At 42.0% G+C, this 20,011-nt stretch overlaps 1 protein-coding gene across 1 annotated transcript in view; it reads right to left on the bottom strand.

Annotated features, from left to right (window-relative positions):
* The window catches only part of LOC128312987 (basic proline-rich protein-like), a 110,785-nt gene that overhangs the window by 83,585 nt on the left and 7,189 nt on the right, over positions 1–20,011 (bottom strand). The window contains exon 4 of the mRNA XM_053209156.1: positions 9,344–9,531. Coding sequence (XP_053065131.1) covers positions 9,461–9,531 — 71 coding nt within the window. The 3' untranslated portion in view covers positions 9,344–9,460. The remainder of the gene's footprint in view (positions 1–9,343; positions 9,532–20,011) is intronic.

The following is a 20,011-nucleotide window of genomic DNA, read 5'->3' on the forward strand; positions in this document are numbered from 1 at the left end:
TAACCAGTAGGAGTCTAAAATGTGCCTCCTCTCCATTTGACACGCATAGATTAGGTTCTCGGTTATGCAATCATTGGCGCAAATATCCCCTTAGACGGGCTGAAGGGACAAGGTGGGAGACATTCGTTACAGTTACCTTTGCCCAGGCTTTATTTGTTCTACAGATAATAACCTTTGGACTTCTTTACTCAACGAGTCATCTTGCACAAACAGTAAACTCTCTCAAAACTTTCTGTTCCCTTGAGACCCTTGAGAAAACAAATGGGGGTGGGGGGGGGGGGGAAGCATGACCAAAATCTACTTTCTTTGGTCAACATCCTAAAATTGAGCAATTTCTTGACATCTTAAAAGGGACTGTCTGGCGTCAGGTTGAGAGTTAGTAAACTCCCTATTGATCAAATAACTGAAACCAGTAATAACTGCAGTCAGGATTCTAAGGTTGCAAACACTTGTTCTGTAGCTATTTCCTGTTCCTCCATGTAGCATCGTGAAAACTTTATCCACATTTACCCTGCGTAAGCACTAGTTGCTAAACTTTTAGGTCGCATAGTTCTATCGATAAAAATATTTGAGACATATCCAATTTGTGTACTTTTACTTATAGGTTCCATGCATATTACTGGATCGTGTGCATCAAAAATACACACACCCTGGGGCACCTGGCTGGCTCAGTTGGTAGGGCATCAGATGATCTCAGGGTCATGAATTCAACCCCACCTTGAGCCTAGAGCTTACTTAAATATATATTATGTATATATCCCCCAAATATATATTATATATCTCAAAAACTCTTTACCTAAGATGGAGTTTTAAAAATAAAGTGAATAGAAGATTTAATATCTTCCTTCTGCACATGACGGGATCACTTGGGATTCTCCACGGGGCCTGGATAGTCTACTTCTGAACACACTGCTTTAAGAAGAATGCAGTGACCCACCACTGTCCCAAACTCAATCACCACCTCGCTCTAATCAAAATCCATTTTCGAAAAAAGATCTGCCATCAGTCATTATCATCTTATATGAATGAGGACCCATCATTAGATTAATGCTTCCAGCAGGATTTGCATTTTAAGTATATGCATAATTATGAGAAGAAAGCTTTATTTCACGTTAATGTAATATCAGGAATGTCAAAATAATTTATGATATTTGAAAGATAGAAAACGGTTCCTGGTGGCCCTAAAATCAGACGAGTCGGGATGCCCCCTGCGTAGTGAATATGCCATAGCAGCACCAAACTTGGTATACAAAAAGGTCTTAGGGAGAGCCAACTGGTTAGAAAGAGGAAGGGTGGGAACCACACATGGTAGGAGATTTTTCCTGAGGCCAAGACCAAGTTTCTACTTACATTGTATATTCATTTGGGAAGTCAGAGCAGGACGATAGCTAGACATTATAGAGGAAGAGCTTACATCCTCCAAGTCATGTTCACGACCCCCTCAAGACCAATTAAAAAAAAAAAACTTGATAAACTCCCACAAGGTTGACATGGAACTTCAAAGGCTTGGTAGCCTCAAGTTGAGGAGTAAGACTTCTATAATTCAAGAAAAAAAATCACTTTTGCCACAAACAATCACAGGTACTGACACAGCTCAGGTACTTATGTTTATCATGAATTCATGAAAAACAATGTTCCCAGAGGAAAAGATGAGCAATAATTTAGATTATTTTCATCCTTGGGAATATGCAGTAAAAGTGATTACAAAATCAGAATAATCCACTAGACATATGTATTGACCCAGCTCATCAGGTAATTACAAAATAGTCCATTTCTTTTTGTTGTTTTTGTTGTCTTTAATTTAATGTTTATTTTTGAGACAGAGAGAGAGACAGAGACAGAGAGCAAGGGAGGGGCAGAGAGAGACGGGGACAGAGGATCCAAAGTGGGCTGAGAGCAGATCGGACAGCAGAGGACCCGATGCTGGGCTCAAACTCACACACCACGAGATGCATGACCTGAGCCAAAATCAGTTGCTTAACCAACCAAGACCTCCCCCCCAACCCTCCGGTGCTCCGTAGCCTGTTTGGTTTTGACAAAAGTAAAGTGGAGAATGAAGCACATAAGTTAGCTGTCAGGAGATGTCTCTTGTGTATGTATGTATGCATACATATACCATCCATATGTATATCTATGTTTGTATGTATAGGGAAACTCCTACCCTTCAGTTTACCACCTGATAAGAAGTTGGGCTAATCAGGTGCCCATGAAAATTTGTAAAGTGATATATGTATCAGCAGACACAAAATAACAACGTAACCCAAAAACACTTCAAATAAGTATGCACTGACCGAATAAAGAGAAGGATATAATTAAAATTTATTATGAATTTCCAGAGAAGTAGGGACAGACATTTCAGACAGATGCATAAATTGGCACGAGAAATGGAAAGAAGTTTAACTTAGCAAATTATACCCAGGGGACACAAGATTCACTAGTATGAGAAAAGTATCCACACTGATAAAGTATGAATTACAAAGGTAAAGTTAATGGGTTGATAGAGGAACCTTGTTATGTGACAATTAAGCCAAAATTTAGCTTTGCTTGAAGCATCTAGGTAAGGAAGGCAAAGCATGTATTATATTGTTGTTGTTTTACTTAAAATATTCCCTATATAGTCCTTCTGTACTATGTGAGATAACATAGATACACAGATGTAACATAAGAAGGCACAACATGATACCAGCTTTATGGGAGAGAACTTCACAAGTGTGGACAGGAATTCTACCTACTCTGGGACCTTTTCAGGCTCTGACCTTTGTTTCCAAAATGTCAAGGGATCTCTTGTGTCATCATGAGCCCCCTCCCCCAGCCCCTCAGAGCTGTTACCGCGAAATGGACATAAACTATGCCAAAAACGATAAGACCTGAGAATTGCTGAACACCACCAATTCTTCTGTCAACATTCCTGTCCTGAAATCTCCTTTTACTTAACAAACCTAGATCACCTTCCTTTAATGACACCAAACAGAAGAAAGCTGAGGCAAATAATCAATTCTCTGTCTCTCCAAAAGACAATCGTCAGGAGGGAAATGGAAAGATACCACCTGTCTAGTTTCTCCTGCGTTTTCTGGGTCCCATATCTTGCTTTGTAATTGTCATGAGTTGTGCCACCTGCTCCCGATCGAACTTCCAAAAGGAATGGAAGCTCTACCGGGAGCAAAATCTGGCTTTTCAGTATCTTATGTATTTCCCTATCACAAGTTTTAAAAGTTAGTTTCAGCCTCTGTGCACAGCAGGAACTCAATGTGTTAAGCACCGGATGATATCCCAACTTTGCTCAGATGATGCGTTAAAGAATGCATGGATCAGGGCGCCTGGGTGGCTCAGTCAGTTGAGCATCCGACTTCAGCTCGGGTCATGATCTCACAGCTTGTGAGTTTGAGCCCTGCGTCGGGCTCTGTGCTGATGGCTCAGAGCCTGGAGCCTCTTCAGATTCTGTGTCTTTCTATCTCTCTCTGCCCCTCCCCCACTCACACTCTGTCTCTCTCTGTCTCTCAAAAATAAATAAACATTTAAAAAATTTTTTAATTAAAAAAAAAAAGAATGCATGGATCAGTCAGCTCATCAAATTGATCACCAAGCTATGGATAAGATAATCACAAATTCCATTCAGTTTGGTTATTGAGAAAGGCAGCTAATGACCAGGCCACAAATTATCCTATTAGTGCTTACCAGTTTAATAGCCAAATACACTTGGCACTGCTCAGCAGTGGATTGTGGAAACTGTCAAGTTAACCTAAAGTTAAGATGGATTTGAATCTCCACAAGGGCAGAGGCTGTGCCTGTTTAGCTCAACACATTTCTCCAGTATCCATCATAGTACCTGCTGCGTAGTAGATAATTGTAGTGGCTTGTCATTAAGATGACCGCCATCAATTCTTTCCTTCTTTGAATGCACAAGCCATTCCCCTACTGTGAGTGGACTCCATTTCTCCATCTCTTAGAATCTGGGATGGCTGGTGACTGCTTCAACAAGCAGAAAGTAGAAGTCACCCGCATGACTTCCAAAGCTAGGTCTTAAGAGGCTTTGCAACTTGCACCTGGATTTGAGAACACTTGCACATGAGGAAGCCGGTCACGTAAGAAGGCTGATTACCAAGAGACCAACAGGCTCTGAGGAAACCCAAGCTAACTATGGGGAGCAAAAAAGATTCCCGAGGAGCCCGAAGCCAGACATGAATAAGGAAACAGTTAGCTGACTCCAGCCTCAGCTACCATCAGACTTCATCCATATGAGGGACTCAAGCAAGAGCTGCTCGGCTGAGCCCATCAACCGTAAGAATCAAGAATGATAATAATGAAGTGTCTCCTTAAGTCACCAGGTTTGGGGGTAGTTTATGACACAGCAACAGATAACTGGAATAGTGTTCAATGCTTATTGAATGATTTATAAAGGCAGCCACTTCGAATAAAGGCTTCCCAAATGAACCCAAATAAATCCATTAAATAAATTATTAAGGTGATGTCAACAATGGTAAAGACTATCAGAAAATTGGACAACTCTGTGGATAATTAAGGCCAAGAGGAAATCTGCTACAGAGTAGAGAAAGTAATTTTTTTTTTGAGAGTGGAATTTTCCAGATTCACTAACCATCTTGACTGCATTCATTAGATGATTGCTCAATGCTCTACTTCCCTTTACACAAAATAAACTCATGATTGTGTTCCATCCATGATTCTGGGTGCAAAGTAGAAGAAAATATATTAACCAAGAAGGAACATGAGTAACCAAGGGAAACAGATTTTGTGGAGCCTGGTTTTTCTGTGAAGACTCTATCTCTTCTCTCCATTCTTTTAATTTTGTAAAATAGACTTTGCTCCAGGTACACTGTGTAAAACAACTAAATATAGCCAGAGATCATGGTGGGTGGGAATGGAAAAGAGAGGCTAAATACTGGGCACTAGCCGCTATTACATCATCACATCCCCCATAATTGTGCTATTATGCACACAACGCTTCAGCTAGATACAGTCACCACTTTATAATGATAAAAAGATTAATTAGTGACATGATCCATATCTTCCATTTCTTTGATGGTTGTAAATAAGTCTGAGTCATTCTACTATTATTTTTACCATAGGCACAATAGTCTTACCCTTTTTTGATGAGGAAAATGAAAATATCAAGAGGATGTCTTTAATCTTCCACAGAGTTTTAACTTGGTGCCTTTCTAGGTAAAACCACATCAAGGTCTGGCCTTCCCTTTCCTGAGTATCTTTTTCTCGGGCTAACACCCGAGTCTACCCCACCCTCTCCTCACTTACACAATACTCCCCACCCTGCCCCAATATGAACTCATAAACCTCACCTTCCCAAAGATGTCCTAGCTCTGCCAGAGCACAAAAGTCATGTTCAGACCAAGTGGATAAAATACGGAAATACTTGGACTAACTCTGCACAACCAACTTGATACTTCAGTTTAAAACGTGTGTGTGTGTGTGTGGGTGGGTGTGTGTGTGTGTGTGTGAGAGAGAGAGAGAGAGAGAGAGAGAGAGAATATAGACAGCCTCTACCAGACCCATTATCAAAGCCTCCTCTTTTTGGCTATGTGGACAGGATCCAGAGCTCAAGCTTAAGGTCACTTGTTGAACAAGAAGCTCTTCCCTCTGAGCAGACCAGGAGAGGAAAGAGCTTAAGCCAGGGAAGAAACTAGGGCAGTCATTAGGGAGAATCATCAGATTCCATGGACACGAGACCTTGAAATCTAACATAAATACACGGAGACAACTTTCTGATTTGCTACTCATTCTGTTGTCATTCCATCCAAATCACTTCAGAACAATTTTTTTGTTTGGTCTTGTCTGGCATCGGGGGATAAAGAATGGAGTAAGATCTGCCCTCAAGAGTCAAGAGAAAATGGGTTATGGAGGGATGACCATTTGGATTTCTTATGGGAAGGACGAGGAGCATTTGTGCCTGACACTTTTTGTTGAGACTCAGGAGGCACCACCTCTGTCCTCTGTGCCATAATGGCTGAAAGCCTGGCGATGACATCCCCAGGCTCCTTTGGCAGTAGAGTTTTCGGTACTACCTCCCACTGAGAGATGCTCTTGCAATCATTGGAGGCGGGAGGCAAAAGCCATTTTTCTCTATCTGTAGCTACAAGCAGGTGTGTGGGCACTAACAGACTGCAGACACGGGGGGGGGGGGGGCTCCGTGTCAGCTTCAGGGCTTCTTCCTAGGCCTCTCCCCCATCAGTGCTGCAGGGAGCTGAGATCATCGGTGGCAGGCTGACATCCTGGTGGTGCCTTCACTTCAGATTTCCCTTCATTCCTGGCTCTCCCAGGGATTCTGGTTTTGGTGTCCTCGAATTCCTTGCACTGAATTCCTCCCTGATGAAACACTCTGAGTACAGGCAGAATGCGGTAGGTATGTTTCGTAACAAACAACTCCCCAACCCTGGAGAATATGACAAAATACAGGTTATTTCTTGTTCACGTTGCAGGCTGAGTGGCTTCTATCTTGTAGCCACACCATCCGGAACACATGTCCTGCAAGATCCCTATGGAAGAAGAGGAGACAGAAACAGGGGAAACGTACACACACTCTTAACTCCGTGGACCAAAGGAGGCACAGTACTTCTGCATACACTCCCTTACAAAGAACTGGTCCTCTGGCCCCAATTAACTTGCAAAGGAGAGGGGATTGTGGTCTTCTCCTGTGCCCGGGGAAAAGAAATCATTTGGTGAACACAGTTCATTGCATCTGCCGCAAGAGACTTCTATTTTCCTGAATAAACTTGACTATTCTCTTCAGTACCCGATCTGGTGTCCTGTAACAAGACCCTAATATATGTGGCGTTGACTTTGCGGTCAAGGTGCCAGAAGCAGATGTATTAGTCTGGATGGCTGCAGATCCATATCATGCAGTGGAAAAATACCGGGCAAAACTGCTGCTTTTCGTAACTTGGAAGTCAGACCATGTGACTCTGGAGCTCGTAGGTGAAAAATAGCATGCGTTGGTTGTTATTGGCTGCTGTTGACAACATAATAGAAGAAAAAGAGGATATCAGGAAATAATTAACTGGTCTTTAAGCAAAGGCGAGAAGAAAAAGCAACTGCTTCTAGAGCTCCCTTCTGGTAGCAATTTCTGTATTAGTCAAGGTAAGTAATGATTGCTGGTATAACAAACAATCCCTAAAAGCTCAGCGGCTTCACATATGGACACTGATGTCTCACTCACAAAAACGTCCAATGTGGATATTCCCGGTTGGGCAGCTGTTCTGGGCTGCTCTTCTCTAAGCAGTGATTCAGGAATCCATATTCCTTCCCTGTAATGGCTCCAGGCATGGGGGACATCAAGACCGCCCTGGCGTTATCTAGCCAGAAGATGGAGAGACAGAGAGGGACAGAGACAGAGAGACAGAGACAGAACGGAGAAACTATCACAGTCTTCACTGAACCCCCATGTGACACATATCTCTTGAATTTCAGCTCATACTCCCCTGATAAGAACTGGTCACATGGTCCCACATCACCACAAGAGAGGCTGGGAAATGTAGTCTCCTGCTGACATCCCAGAAACACCTCCACCTGGCAGAAGGGGAGGATGAATCTTCATTGGCCAGTTAGCCACCTCTGGCACAGGACTGGGACGTTTCTTTCGTTTGTTGGCTGCTTTGTACTTTCTTTCCCCCTTGTTAACAATATAGCTCTGTGCTCTTTCCAACTTCTCTTTTTCTTTTGACATGCACTTTCTTTTGTCTTTTGTTTGCTCTTACCTTCCCCTCTTATTTTCCCGCTAATGGTAACGAATCGTGGCATTCCACTCTCTGAGAAATTTCTAAGCGTAAGGTCAGGAACAAAAAGTGGAGCTGCTGTCTTGTCTGAATTGAGAAAGGAAGTCATTCCTGTGCCTTTTCTCCCAACTCAAGTCCCCTCTTATCCTCACTGTGGGAAGTGACGCAGCAGCGGCAGGAAGGGGCGGTCAAAAAACCCTCACAGAGCCAACAAAGTATCTGCGAGTTTGGTGATGCTTTTCAGACTTCCTTGTTCCATGTTCTTCGGGTTGTTTCAGGTTTTGTAGTAGCTTCAGGGTAAAAGCTTTGTTTTTCTCTTTATTCAGTTATTAATGGAGACTACCTGTCACTGCTGGAGGAAAGTGGCATGTGTGATCTAGACGGTTTTCAATAACTGTTTTCAATAACACGACTCTAGAGGGGTTTCTTGCAGTCACAACTTTTATCCATTTGCAGCTTTAAGGAAGAAATAAACAAACATTTTCGAAAATGGGAAACGTAAATATTTATAATGTGGCAAAAGCCAGACGCCTCCATGAAACGTAACCAGCACGGGTCACTAATGCTTCCTTACAATCTACCTGGCTCTGTGGGCCGGGGGTGGGGGTGGGGGGTTTAGGACAGAAAAATAAGGCTGCGGTCCTATCCCAATAGTTCCCATCCTTTGGAATACCCCCCAATGTAAAGAGTTGGGATTGGTCTGCTCAGAAATTGGATTTTTCTAACTTCAGTTGGAATCCATGTTGAGCAAGCCTTGATTCTCAAATCTGTGTCATTATGTGGCAAAGAGTCCCAGTAAAGTCGTGGCCTCACAGCATCTTTCTATTTCTGTGTTTGCTCTCTTTTCTGGTGAGGCAGCTGCCATGAAACTAGAGCCCTGGGGTCCTAACAAGCTCCTAGAGGCACTTTTGACTATAAGTGAGCTATTCGGTATATTTGGGGTGGCAAAAAATAATAACAATACCAACATGCTTTTACATCTTTGCCAGATAATGTTCAACCACTGTCACGTTATGAGGCAGGTATGATTATTGGCATCCCTATTTTATAGATGAAGAAACTGAGGCCTGGAGAAGTTAAGTCACTTCTTGAGGAGATACAGCTATTGATTGTTACTTCAAGAACTTCAACTTGATTCTGTTCGACAGCAAAGCCAATAGCTTAACCACTCTGTTACCAGTCTATTTCCATAAAACCAACCCAAAGAATTAGCAGAATGGCCATGGGAACTGGACCGGTCAATCATCAGAAAATAAAGGCAAAAATGCAAACTTCCACAGAAATGAATCATAATAACAATAATTATCGGCATTTCTTGAACACTTGCTATATGCCAGACGCGGTTCAGAAACCTTTACGCGGATTAACTCATGGAATCTTCACAACAATCCTAAGAGATGAGTTATTTATTACTATCATCCTAATTTTTTTTTTTTGCAGAAACTGAAGCACAGAGTTATTAAATTACAGGATCGCACAACTAGCTATTGCAAGACGTAGAGGAGTTGGAATAAAAGCGTAACGAACCTATTTGTCCTCCATGGAGATAAGAATGGACAAACCGGAAAAATAACTTTTGAAAGTTCTTGAGCATAGCTTACCTTCTGTGACTCACTCACACCGTCCGAACCATCCTTTGGGCAACGAGGATGCCAAGTTCTTGTCCAACCTCTTCCTTCCACCTGAACTGGGAAGTTTTGGATGATGGCCGTGTATCCTCATACACGAGCGACCCTCATCCCTCCCTCACTGGACCAGGAGGGTTCCAGTGCCAAGGAGTTCTTCTGTCCTATTGAAAGCAAAGAATGGTTGCCTCTGAAATACGTACAAAGAGCAAGCAAATTTAGTCAGTTTATGCAAAACACAAAATGGCATCTGCCGTCTGGAAAAATACACCAAAGCCGTGAGCCGTCAAGCCCCTTTCAAGACTTTGGCATGTAAAAATCAACACTTTTTTTTAAGTCTGAAAGGTCCATGTGAACTCCCAGTTTCATTAAATATAATTCTCTCTTCCCCATTCCTGCCACCAGCCGACCGCTCTCCCAGCACATGCACTACTCCCCCTCCCCCCAGTTAAAATATACATACATACATACACACATATTTTCCCCCTTCTCAGAAGTACAAACATCATTGAGAAGGTGGCCTTGACAACAGAGGGCTTTTAAAGGGAAGATGAAAAAAAATCATTCATAATTACCTTCTTTTTTACATTTAAAATGATTGTTTTTTACATTGACATTTAAAATGAGTTTTTACATTTAAAATGATTACAAATACACTTGCTTTGGCATTGAGTATGTCTATACGTCTGGACGCTAGTTTTTCAATGACGTTCCAGAGGCCCCCAGATTGTGGGTTGATGTTGCTGCTGTCTTTATGATCACAAACTCGTGATATTGCCTCCATCTGCACTCACTTCAAGGATTTCCAACCAGATGGGAACAAGGAAGGCTGAGCTCAGGCTTTGCCTTGGTTTCGGGCAGAGCAAGCAGGGCACCCAGGCAGAAATGCGTCCATCACATAGTGAGGAAAAGAGGCTGGTGATGCCTACTTAAGAGTTGGGGTTAAACGGACAGGAACTGAGACCGGGAAAATCGCCGATGAGGTGTAAGGGGGAAGCTGATCACACCAAACGGACTGAAAAGGGACAGAATCGTGGCTGAGGATGAAGTTAGCTACAGGCTTGGAATCAAGGAGGCTGGAGCATGGTCAGAAACAGAGCAAGAACATTGACGAACGTGTATGTAACCGCAACTAAATGCAGGAAGTGATTCCCCATGGTCCAGCTACTTCACACACATCAGATCATTGTCACAACAGCATTTTGAGGGTGGTACTTGACATACAAGAAAACTAGGGTCCAGAGAGGTTAGGTCCCACGGCTGGTGGCAGTGTCTACATTTAAAGATGGGTGGTCCGATTTCAGAGTCTGCCCTGTTTTACTGCCTACTATATACATATAAATGAATGAATGAATGAATGAATGAATGAATGAATATCTTAAACAAAACAGACATACACCATAGGACTACCAATTTTCTCCTGCTAGTAGAAAAACAGGTAACTTTTATTTAATGTATTGACCTGTATTTCCCTATTCTCTATTTTATAATGAAAATATTTCAAAGATTGGTGGGAAAAGAAGATAAAACATGCTTAATGCAGGAAAGAGGCTAAAATTTGGTGAATGAAGGAAACATGTTTTCTCAGGAACAGAGGAGCGTAGAAGGCTGGACGCCGGTATGAGGCATGAGCGACAGCCGGGACTGGTCCCAGGGCTGTTCGGATCAGAGTTCATTGTGACTTGTTATCTGCAACCACTCAGCTCTTCCTGGGCCGGTGCCCTTCCAAGGCTGAGGATGATTCCCAGGGTCGGGCTTTTGAGGGTAAGAGAGGGCTTGTTGGGGGCAGGAAAGATGCGCTGGGAACAGTTTGCATCTCCAGGGCTGACCTGATCAGAGCCTCAGACTTTCCCTTTTCTTCTTAGTCAGCACCATTTGCGCATGTGTGTTTCATCCCTGGCTGCTTCATTCAGTCCTCTCCACCCTCGTTCGAAAGTGCCTGGTGACAGGTTATTTTTCAGTTGCGTTAAAATGAATGCTCTGTTGATCATCTCTTTACTCTTTTAGACTTAGGGAGACATGGTGACGTTTCCTAAAAGTTGGTGTGTTATGTGTAACCTGCTCTAACAGTAAGAGGCATAGCCTGGAGTCTATCAGACCTCACAATTAGAATCCCAGCTCTGCTACTTATCAGCTGTGGGAGCATGGACAATTTATTTAGCTACTTTGATCCTCAGTTTCCTCATCTGTAAAATGCAAAATGCAAGATGAAGGGTTAGACTGGCTAAGTAAATAGTAATAATAATGATTTTTATTATTTATATACTTATAAATAATTCTTCATAATAATAATTTATTATTATTATTATTTCTATCATCAGCAACAGTGGTAACATTAGATTCTATCACGGTAGAAGAACCATTCCTGCCACTTCTGGGGAGTTGCCAAGTTGCTACAGAAAGGATGTGACAATGGACTCCAATATATTATTGAAATGACATTCTCCAACTCCAGGGGCTGAAGAGCTTGTTGCTATCACAGAACCCCCTTTAGGCCAGTCTTTTGAGTGTCACTTACACCAGTTTGGAAGTAATCTGCTTGCTCGCCCTTCCAGCAAAGGATGTCATGATCGGCTAATGGAAAGTGACAAGAAGGGATATAATGAATGAGAGGGAGTTAAAGATTGGGATAAAAAAAAAAAAAAAAAGAGCCTTGTTCTTTTGGGGAATGCACAATGCTAAGCATACCATGTTAAATCGTGCGTGTCAAATAATGGACTAATTAAGAATCTTCACCCATTTTTTTTCACATCTCATTTTTGTTGTCCTTTCATAGATGTATTTTCAAATTAGCTCTTAGCTCTTTAAATAAGTACCAAGGGGAAAGAAAAAGAAAGAGAGAGAGAGAGAAAAAAAAGCTTGTCTATCAGAGAAGCAAAAGATAAATGTAAAAGGAAATGCGCCAGGGATGGAGATGAGGGCTTTGCAGGATATGCTGGGAAGTTTTATAATCAGAGCGGCAACTTCTTGAATAATGGAATTTAATAACATATAATAAACTATGATCTGGGAGAACTCTGATTCAATCCCACTAATTGTTTGAGCCAGTGAAATGAAGGCAAAGTTTATCATGCCAACGTGCTGCTAATGCCACTGAACACCGCGGGGGACAGACAATTGTTCCCAGCTGCCTACCCCCTCACACCCAGAGGGCACATGGTCCCTGCCCTCCAAACACCAGGCTGAATCCCCAACTTGCAGTGGCAGACCTAGTTCTAGGACTTTAAAGTCACAGAAATGTAATTTTTGCAATCAACAAACTATTGTATGAAGCTGAGAACAGAGGGGTAACTAGATACAAAGCCTCCAATTAGGTTATAAAAACTAATAACCAATATGCTTTCATGCTAATGCCAAAAAGTACAAAAACCTATAATAAATCTAATTGAGCACACGATCATAAGCACTGTTTTTCTACCTACATAGTTCTGCTATATTAAGGTATACTCCAAATAAACACGTTTTTTTCATTGTTATTGAAAAGGGTGCCTTTTTTTTTCTTTTTAATTTGGATCATTTTACCAACGTCAAAAAATGCAGACGTATACAATTGAGAAAAAATGATTTTCTCTGTCATTACTCATTGATTATACTTCAGCATAAAAATGAAGGAATTGAAGCAATTATCTGGATAATTTGTATCTCCCCCAAAAGATTAGAGATTTCTAATAAAAAAAAAACATATTGTGTTTGCCTAAATTACTCGGGTAATAGCCTTAGTTTTCACTTTATGAGAGTGGACCTGTCTATTGATGGAAAGTCTTTTGTAATCATTTAGAAGGGTTGTTTTTTGTTTTAGTTTTTTCTGACAATTAAGTGTATGATTTCTTTGTACCTAAACTTTGTGCCTCAAAAGTACAATCTAAAATTCTACAGCACATTTTGCAAAGCAGGTACAGTCTAAAATTCTACAGCACATTTTGCAAAGCAGCTACGGTAAATTACAAAACCTAAAAAGAAATGTGAAGAATGGGTATTACCTTCCCTTTCCCAACGAGGTCCATGAAATCTTGGTTACTTTTGGGAGTCAAAGAGGGAGTGAAATACCTCTGTAAACTGGTAGTCTAAAAACAGGAAAATTAGTCTTGTGCCACAGCTATGAGCAGCTAATAAAGAAAACGCGGGTAGAAGAGATTAAGGTTCAAATCAAGGTCAGAAGAGAGACTGGTTGAGGAAAACTGCCATGTTCCATTGCATGGCAGTTTGAGTGAGACAGTTTCCCCCTGAATCAGTCTGAGGTTGAAAAATTACACTGTTGGGGTTAATAAAGAAGCTGGGCATTTGTTTGGACTGAGATTCTAATTAAAATGTTATTTGGGGGCAGTCAGAGCTAATGTCTTGCTTAGAGGTAAACTGAACTGCCTTTTCAGAGGTTGAAAAAAGAAGAAGGAGGAGGAGGAGGAGGAGGAGGAGGAGGAGGAGGAGAGGAAGAAGAAAGAATAAGAAAGACCACCTAATCTGTCAAAGACCCTGAATAACTGGCAGAAAGAATTGTGTTTGCTGGGCCTGTGCCCAACTCAGCAGTGAGCATTCTTGAGGGTTTTGTGACATCATCCAAGGCAGCTGAGGTTTTGGGAGTTTTTGATTGTTGCGCTGGGTAAGGAATCTAGTGTTCAGCTTAGCCTTCTTTGAGACAAAGAAAAAAAATCTGGGTGGTGTAATATGCCAAGGTTTGGGTTGGGTTTTTTGTTTTGGTTTTTTTTTTGTTGTTTTTTGTTGGTTTTTTTTTTTTTAATGCCACAAAAGGGAATCAAGAATTCCGGGTCTCAGTCTGACGATTCTAGCCCAGAAACAAAAATTGATGAATACAGTTAATTGAATTTCTCAGTCCATACCAATTTGCCCACAGTTAAACAAAACCACCAAAGTTTGCTTTCATTTCACTTCTTAAGGGTAAGTGAAAATCCACCCTGAATAAGCTCCTTCTTCTCTATAGTCACTCCTATATTCCACAGAGATTCATTAAATATGTTTACTCTGGCCAGCATCAGGCATACCTTGGTCAACAAAGCAGACACATTTTCCAGCCTTTATGAGGCTTCTTGCTGGAGGGAAGGTAGAGCAGTCAATACGTAAAAAGATAAGTAAATATATAATTACAAACTGATAAGATTGAAGGAAACCGTGTGAAGCTGGAAATATATTCCATTTCTTTCCGATCTTATTCTTACCCAAACCCCTGAGCAGCAACTATCGGAAGGCCTCTGATTAGGGCATGGGGTGGTTGGGGAAGCTGGTTAATGGCAGATACAAACTATGTGATTTTCTGCTGGGGATTCTGAGATCTGGTTGTGGAGATAAACAGTGTGATACACAGAAAGGGGTGGGACAGACAAAACAGCAGGGATTGGAGCCAAAGTGAACTTAAGAGTATGGACTTTGATCGGCTTTTTTGGTCCAAAGAGTGATACAAACAAAGCAATGAATTCCTATAAAAGTGCAAAACCAGAAGAGGCCCCCAGGGCAGGGAAAGATGCTGTTTCACGGGAGTTGTGGGGCCAGCACAAAAGAAAAGGTATGCTAGGGTCCACAGAAGAGAATCCGAACCATTCTTTTGCTCATTTCCTTGGTGCTGTGCAAATTTTCTTTAACCAAGACTACAGAGAACGAACCCAATCTGTCTGAATCTCAATTCAAACTCAGCCCCGCGGTCCAGCTCTGTCATTCAAATTAAGAAAAAAATTGCGAAAGCATGAATTCCCCTCTCCCCTTCCCACCCCCTCAGCTCCTCCAAAATTAAAACAAACTAAAGACCAGAATGTTTGGTCTTCAGAATATTCTTTAAGAAGACAAGATTGGTTGAAAGACCAGTGGTAGACAGCGCCTTAAGCCTGAGCCACACAGAGGGACCATGCGAAATGGGAAGATGACACTTTGAAAGGAAAATGCCAAACATGAGATCACAGCAGTGGGAACAAGGCAACCAGCAAGCTGAGAAGTGACACGACATCATGGGTGCTACGTCTGTCCAAGTTGTGGCAAAATCTGCCAAGTCCAGATTGACTTCATTAGTCACTTAGATGCACAGAGATCACAGAAAAAACTCTCCTCCTCCTCATAGGCATAGTTGATCATTATATAAATAGAAACTGATTAGAACATCAAGATTTCTCCAAAGCATAAATATTTCATTCACCAACTAGTTGCTATTTGGCCTGTGGTGGTTAAGAAGAAAGTGTGCAAGGCTACCACACAAAAGGTATGACTCTCATAGACTTTAACAGGGACTTAGGTTTGACGTGGATTCCCATTGGATGTTGGGTAAACACGCAGACCACACTGTCCCAGATACAGTCAGGGAACTTGGGGAGAAGCAAGCATCACTGCATTAGCCTAATTCAACCCTTCATTCCTTCAGGCCTACTTGAACCAAGATGATTCTCAATGAGCAAATATTTGCAAGGTCCTTTTTGGATGCCAGGCATTGTGTTGGGCATTGGGAATTCTACACTGAACCAGACAACCACAAGCCTTCCCTCTTTTCATTCCCAACTTATCTTCAAGCCCTCTCCATCCCCTTACCCAGCTTAACTATTTTCCAGAGTGTTTATATCACTGACATTATATCCCATCCACATCTGCTTCTTGCTTGTTGCCTCACTTACAAGCTCCAAGGGCTGAGACTTTGTCTTCCTGTGTGGTATTCCCAACATCTAGGCCATTCTCTGAAGGCCTCAGAGAGTATTTGTTGGGTGAATAAGGTCTGTGCTCAAATAACTTATTTCACTTAGGGTGAGCAGAAGAAAAGAAAACCATAGGTGATGTGAGCTGGTATCATTAGAACATCTAACCTAGGAAATGAGGGAGGCCTTTCCTGCGCGAATGACTTTTAAGTGGGACCCTAACTAAAGAGAGGAGTTTGTCTGGAGAAGGGATTGGGGAGGCCTTTCAAACAAAGGCAGCAACACGATAAGGTACCAGTAGTGCTGAGGTAACAGGAGAAAAGCCAGTGACGTGGAGACGTGGGGAGAATGGGGAGTTCCAGGAGGTGAGGCTGGAGCCCAGGACAGAAGCCAGATGATGAAAAGTCTCGTGGCACACATTCAGGACCTTGGACTTTATCCTAAGAGCAATATGAAGAGTTTTAGGCAGTGACATGATCACAACTCTCAATTCACGAATCTCTTCAATAAGCACACAAGCAAGCACTTAAATCTGAGCACTCTGAAACTGACTGGGCTTCAGAAAGGACTGGAAAATTTCAGCATGTGGGGAAGAGGGAAGTATAAAGAACTAGCCACGTTCACTGAGGGTATATCAGAGGCGCCACATTAGAACAGGCAACAGCAAACAGATGGGCTTCTTGGTTTCTGAAGAGGCCGCGATCCAGCTACAGAAAGGCAAGGAACACCCGTGGAAAAACTTAGAGGAAACTGAGAAATCACAGATGAACAAATCTGTCTGTCTCTTTCCTGTTTTGAGGCCATCACCGCCCCACAAGGCCCTTCCTGGTCGGGCAAGACCGACTTTTGCTGGCTCTTCCTCCTTCAGGCCACCCCTGGTGCTCTGGGCTCCAGCAGTAAGAGACCAGCTCAGGCCCGCCACGCACAGAAGTGTGCCTCCTCCACGCCTCGCAGGAGCCACCTGTCATTCTATCTCTCGCTCCGTCCTCATGGTGTCTCCTGACGAACTGCTGGTCTTTTGCCCAGAACCCAGCACTAGGGCATGACACCTGGTCAGTGCCCAAAAAATATTTGCTGGATTAATATTAGAGAGTGTGCTAAGGTGTCACTTTATCATACCTTTCTAGCAGACATTCACGCAGTGTCTACTTTGTGCACGGTGTTGAGACCTCTTCATGCAATCTCACTTAACCTTCAATCTCAGAAGGCAGGTATCACTATTCCCAGTTTGCAGACAAGGAAACTAAGGCTCAGGAGGATACAGTGACTTGCTTAGGATTCCGCTCCCTTTGCAACGGGGACACACGCTTCTGTTCCTCTCCTGAGCCCATGGTCCGATGAATTAACGCTTTTGCTTAACTTCTCCCTGAAGGCTTCCTTGCTACTCCCAGCTTCTGCGAAATAAGCCTCAGGGCTCCTAAAGTATTTTGTGTCAACATGTATCCAGAACTATCCGACCCGATGCCTTCCCAAGCACACTGTGAAAGCCTCAGATGGGACTTCTTTATCATCAGTGCTGAGTATGGTGTGTGGCACATGATATGGGCACAGGTTAATATTCGTTCAAGAACGAACGGATGGACGAATCAACCCAAAGGCGATCTAATGCAAATTCTAAATTCGTCCTTCAAGGAGCTCATCAAGAAAACGCAGTGCACACAAATCCTGACAGATGAATTGAAAAAAACGCTCATTCGTGTCAACAAGAATCCAACGCCACTTATCCTTTCCACTGCTTCCACCCATCACGATGTTCCTTGACGTACTGGTTGGTTCCTCTGGCAAATGGACAATCTGGTTTATTTTCAGAATTAGAGATACCAACATTGTACCGTTATGTAAAGGGAGAAAAGGGAGTCATGAAGACATTTGTATGACTACACATGAGTCATGGGTCCATGCACAAGCTGAGAGGACACAAAGTTGAGGAGCAAGCAGAAAAGGGAATTATTCACTGCCACCTGATTTTCCCTCAGAAGTATTGAAAGGCTACTCTTGGTTTAAAAAATAAGGGAGATGAGCGATATTGCTTTTTAAACTTGGAATATATCCCATAGAAATACTTAACGCAGACATCCAAAAGCTGAAATATCCCAAACCAACCACAGCTCAGAAGTTGGAATCTCCCTGACAAGATTACTATACTAGAAACAACATGTTTATTGGCTCATAAAAGACATGTCACCTAACAATTCATAACAGGGGGCCTGAAGGAAATAACTCACCCATTGTGAAGTCAATGTTCAAATCAATATCCCTTGGGGAGAAAAATATTGCTCATTGATGGAGATTGATTTTTCTTTTTCTTAAGAAACTCTCGAGGGGTAAACATCTTTTTCATAGTGAGTGTAACTAAACGTGCCAATGTCAAGGTCTACACTTCCCTATCCTCATTAGTATGATACTCACAAATTATTAGTATAATTATAAATGCCTTTCAACCTGTTGAAAAATAGATTCCAGGTTCATTTTTTAAAATCTCATTTTAATATCCAAGCAACATGACCACACAGACAGCATGATGTATGTCCTCTGCTTTACTTACCAGCACTCTTATAGGTGAGATACTTTTTGCTATTTTAAAACAATCAAAAGTTAACATAAAGCCCAAGAAAACTGGATCTCAGGTTTACCTAGATCCCAGGTTTACCTACAAATTTAATGACTAGTTAAAAAAAAAAATTCTCACTGTTTTTCTTCTTATCTTTCCCATTCCCACTTGTATCCCCAAATGATTGTCGTAACATTGAATCTAACCACTTACCACCTTGATGAAAGCAAGAAGTTTTAATGGGCAAAGAGAAAAAGACGGCTGGCCCTAACTGGTTTTATATTTAACATGTTGTTTCAGGCCGATGAATCTTCTAGACTTATGTATAAGGCTGTGGTAGATTATGTTGTTTAATTCTTAGATTGTCTTCTTAGGCCAAATGTGTGACCAAAAGAAAGCTTGCCTTCTGCCCTTTTGAAACTCACAAGTTGCATAAGAAAGGACAGATGGATGATTTGGGGAAAAAAGAAATGTCATTCAATTAATGTTTGTTGAAAAGGGTGTCACAGATCATTGGCGGAACTTCCACTCATTGGCAATTCCCCCAAGCAGCCAAAGATTAATTGAGCACCCAGACTACTGAGTTCTATTAGGAGAGGAGAACAATGTGTTGGTGATCACAGAGGCTGAGCTGTGGAACCAACAGAAGTGTAAATGGATGAACCATCTTTGACATGAAGGAATAACACCCTTGTGATACCTTCGTAGACAAACGTTCAATTTTTGTTGTTTTTCTCCCAGCATGGAGATGGAACCACATCAAGCCACACTCTTGCACCCCACTCCCCCTGTGTCTAAAAAGAACCTGTTTTTCAAATGGCTTGAATAGACAAAATTAGGGGAAAAGTTCATAGACTGGCATCCTGTCGTGACCCACAGCTTGATCTTAGGAAAAATTCAAACCACGCTTAATATACTGATTTTTCTCATCTAATAGTATAACTGCAAGCACATATCATAATGCACTAAATGCTGTACAGAACAACAAAGCAAAGCAAAACCAAAAAATTGAAATTAGAACCATTTAAGAATTAAGCCCCTCTTACTAAAAAATTGCTTCCGTAGGAAGTGAAATGAACCTGGCCTGCCAGAAGCACCAAAATCAGTATTTATTTGTCGTTTAATTTTCTACTTATTTAAAATTTGAAAATTATTCTCATGCTTTGGTAGGGCTATGTGGCTGCTTATCACTTAAAGGGCATCTCTGCTTTTACCACAAATTGAAGACACACTGACCTTGAGAGACAAGGAACAGAAATATCTATAGGCACTGGGAAGAAACTACAATGATGGGAAAAGCAGGGAAAAAAAAGATACAGTGCTCTAGGAAGACTAAGGGAGTAACGATCAGAACACATCTGGGATTTGGTTCAAACTGACCTGGAACCAGAATGGATCTCCAAGCTGTTCTGTCTGACACACGTGCACGCGCGCACACACACACACACACACACACACACACACACACAC

The sequence above is a fragment of the Acinonyx jubatus genome, chromosome E4 (genome assembly GCF_027475565.1).
Source record: "Acinonyx jubatus isolate Ajub_Pintada_27869175 chromosome E4, VMU_Ajub_asm_v1.0, whole genome shotgun sequence".
In the NCBI taxonomy this organism is placed as follows: Eukaryota; Metazoa; Chordata; class Mammalia; order Carnivora; family Felidae; genus Acinonyx; species Acinonyx jubatus.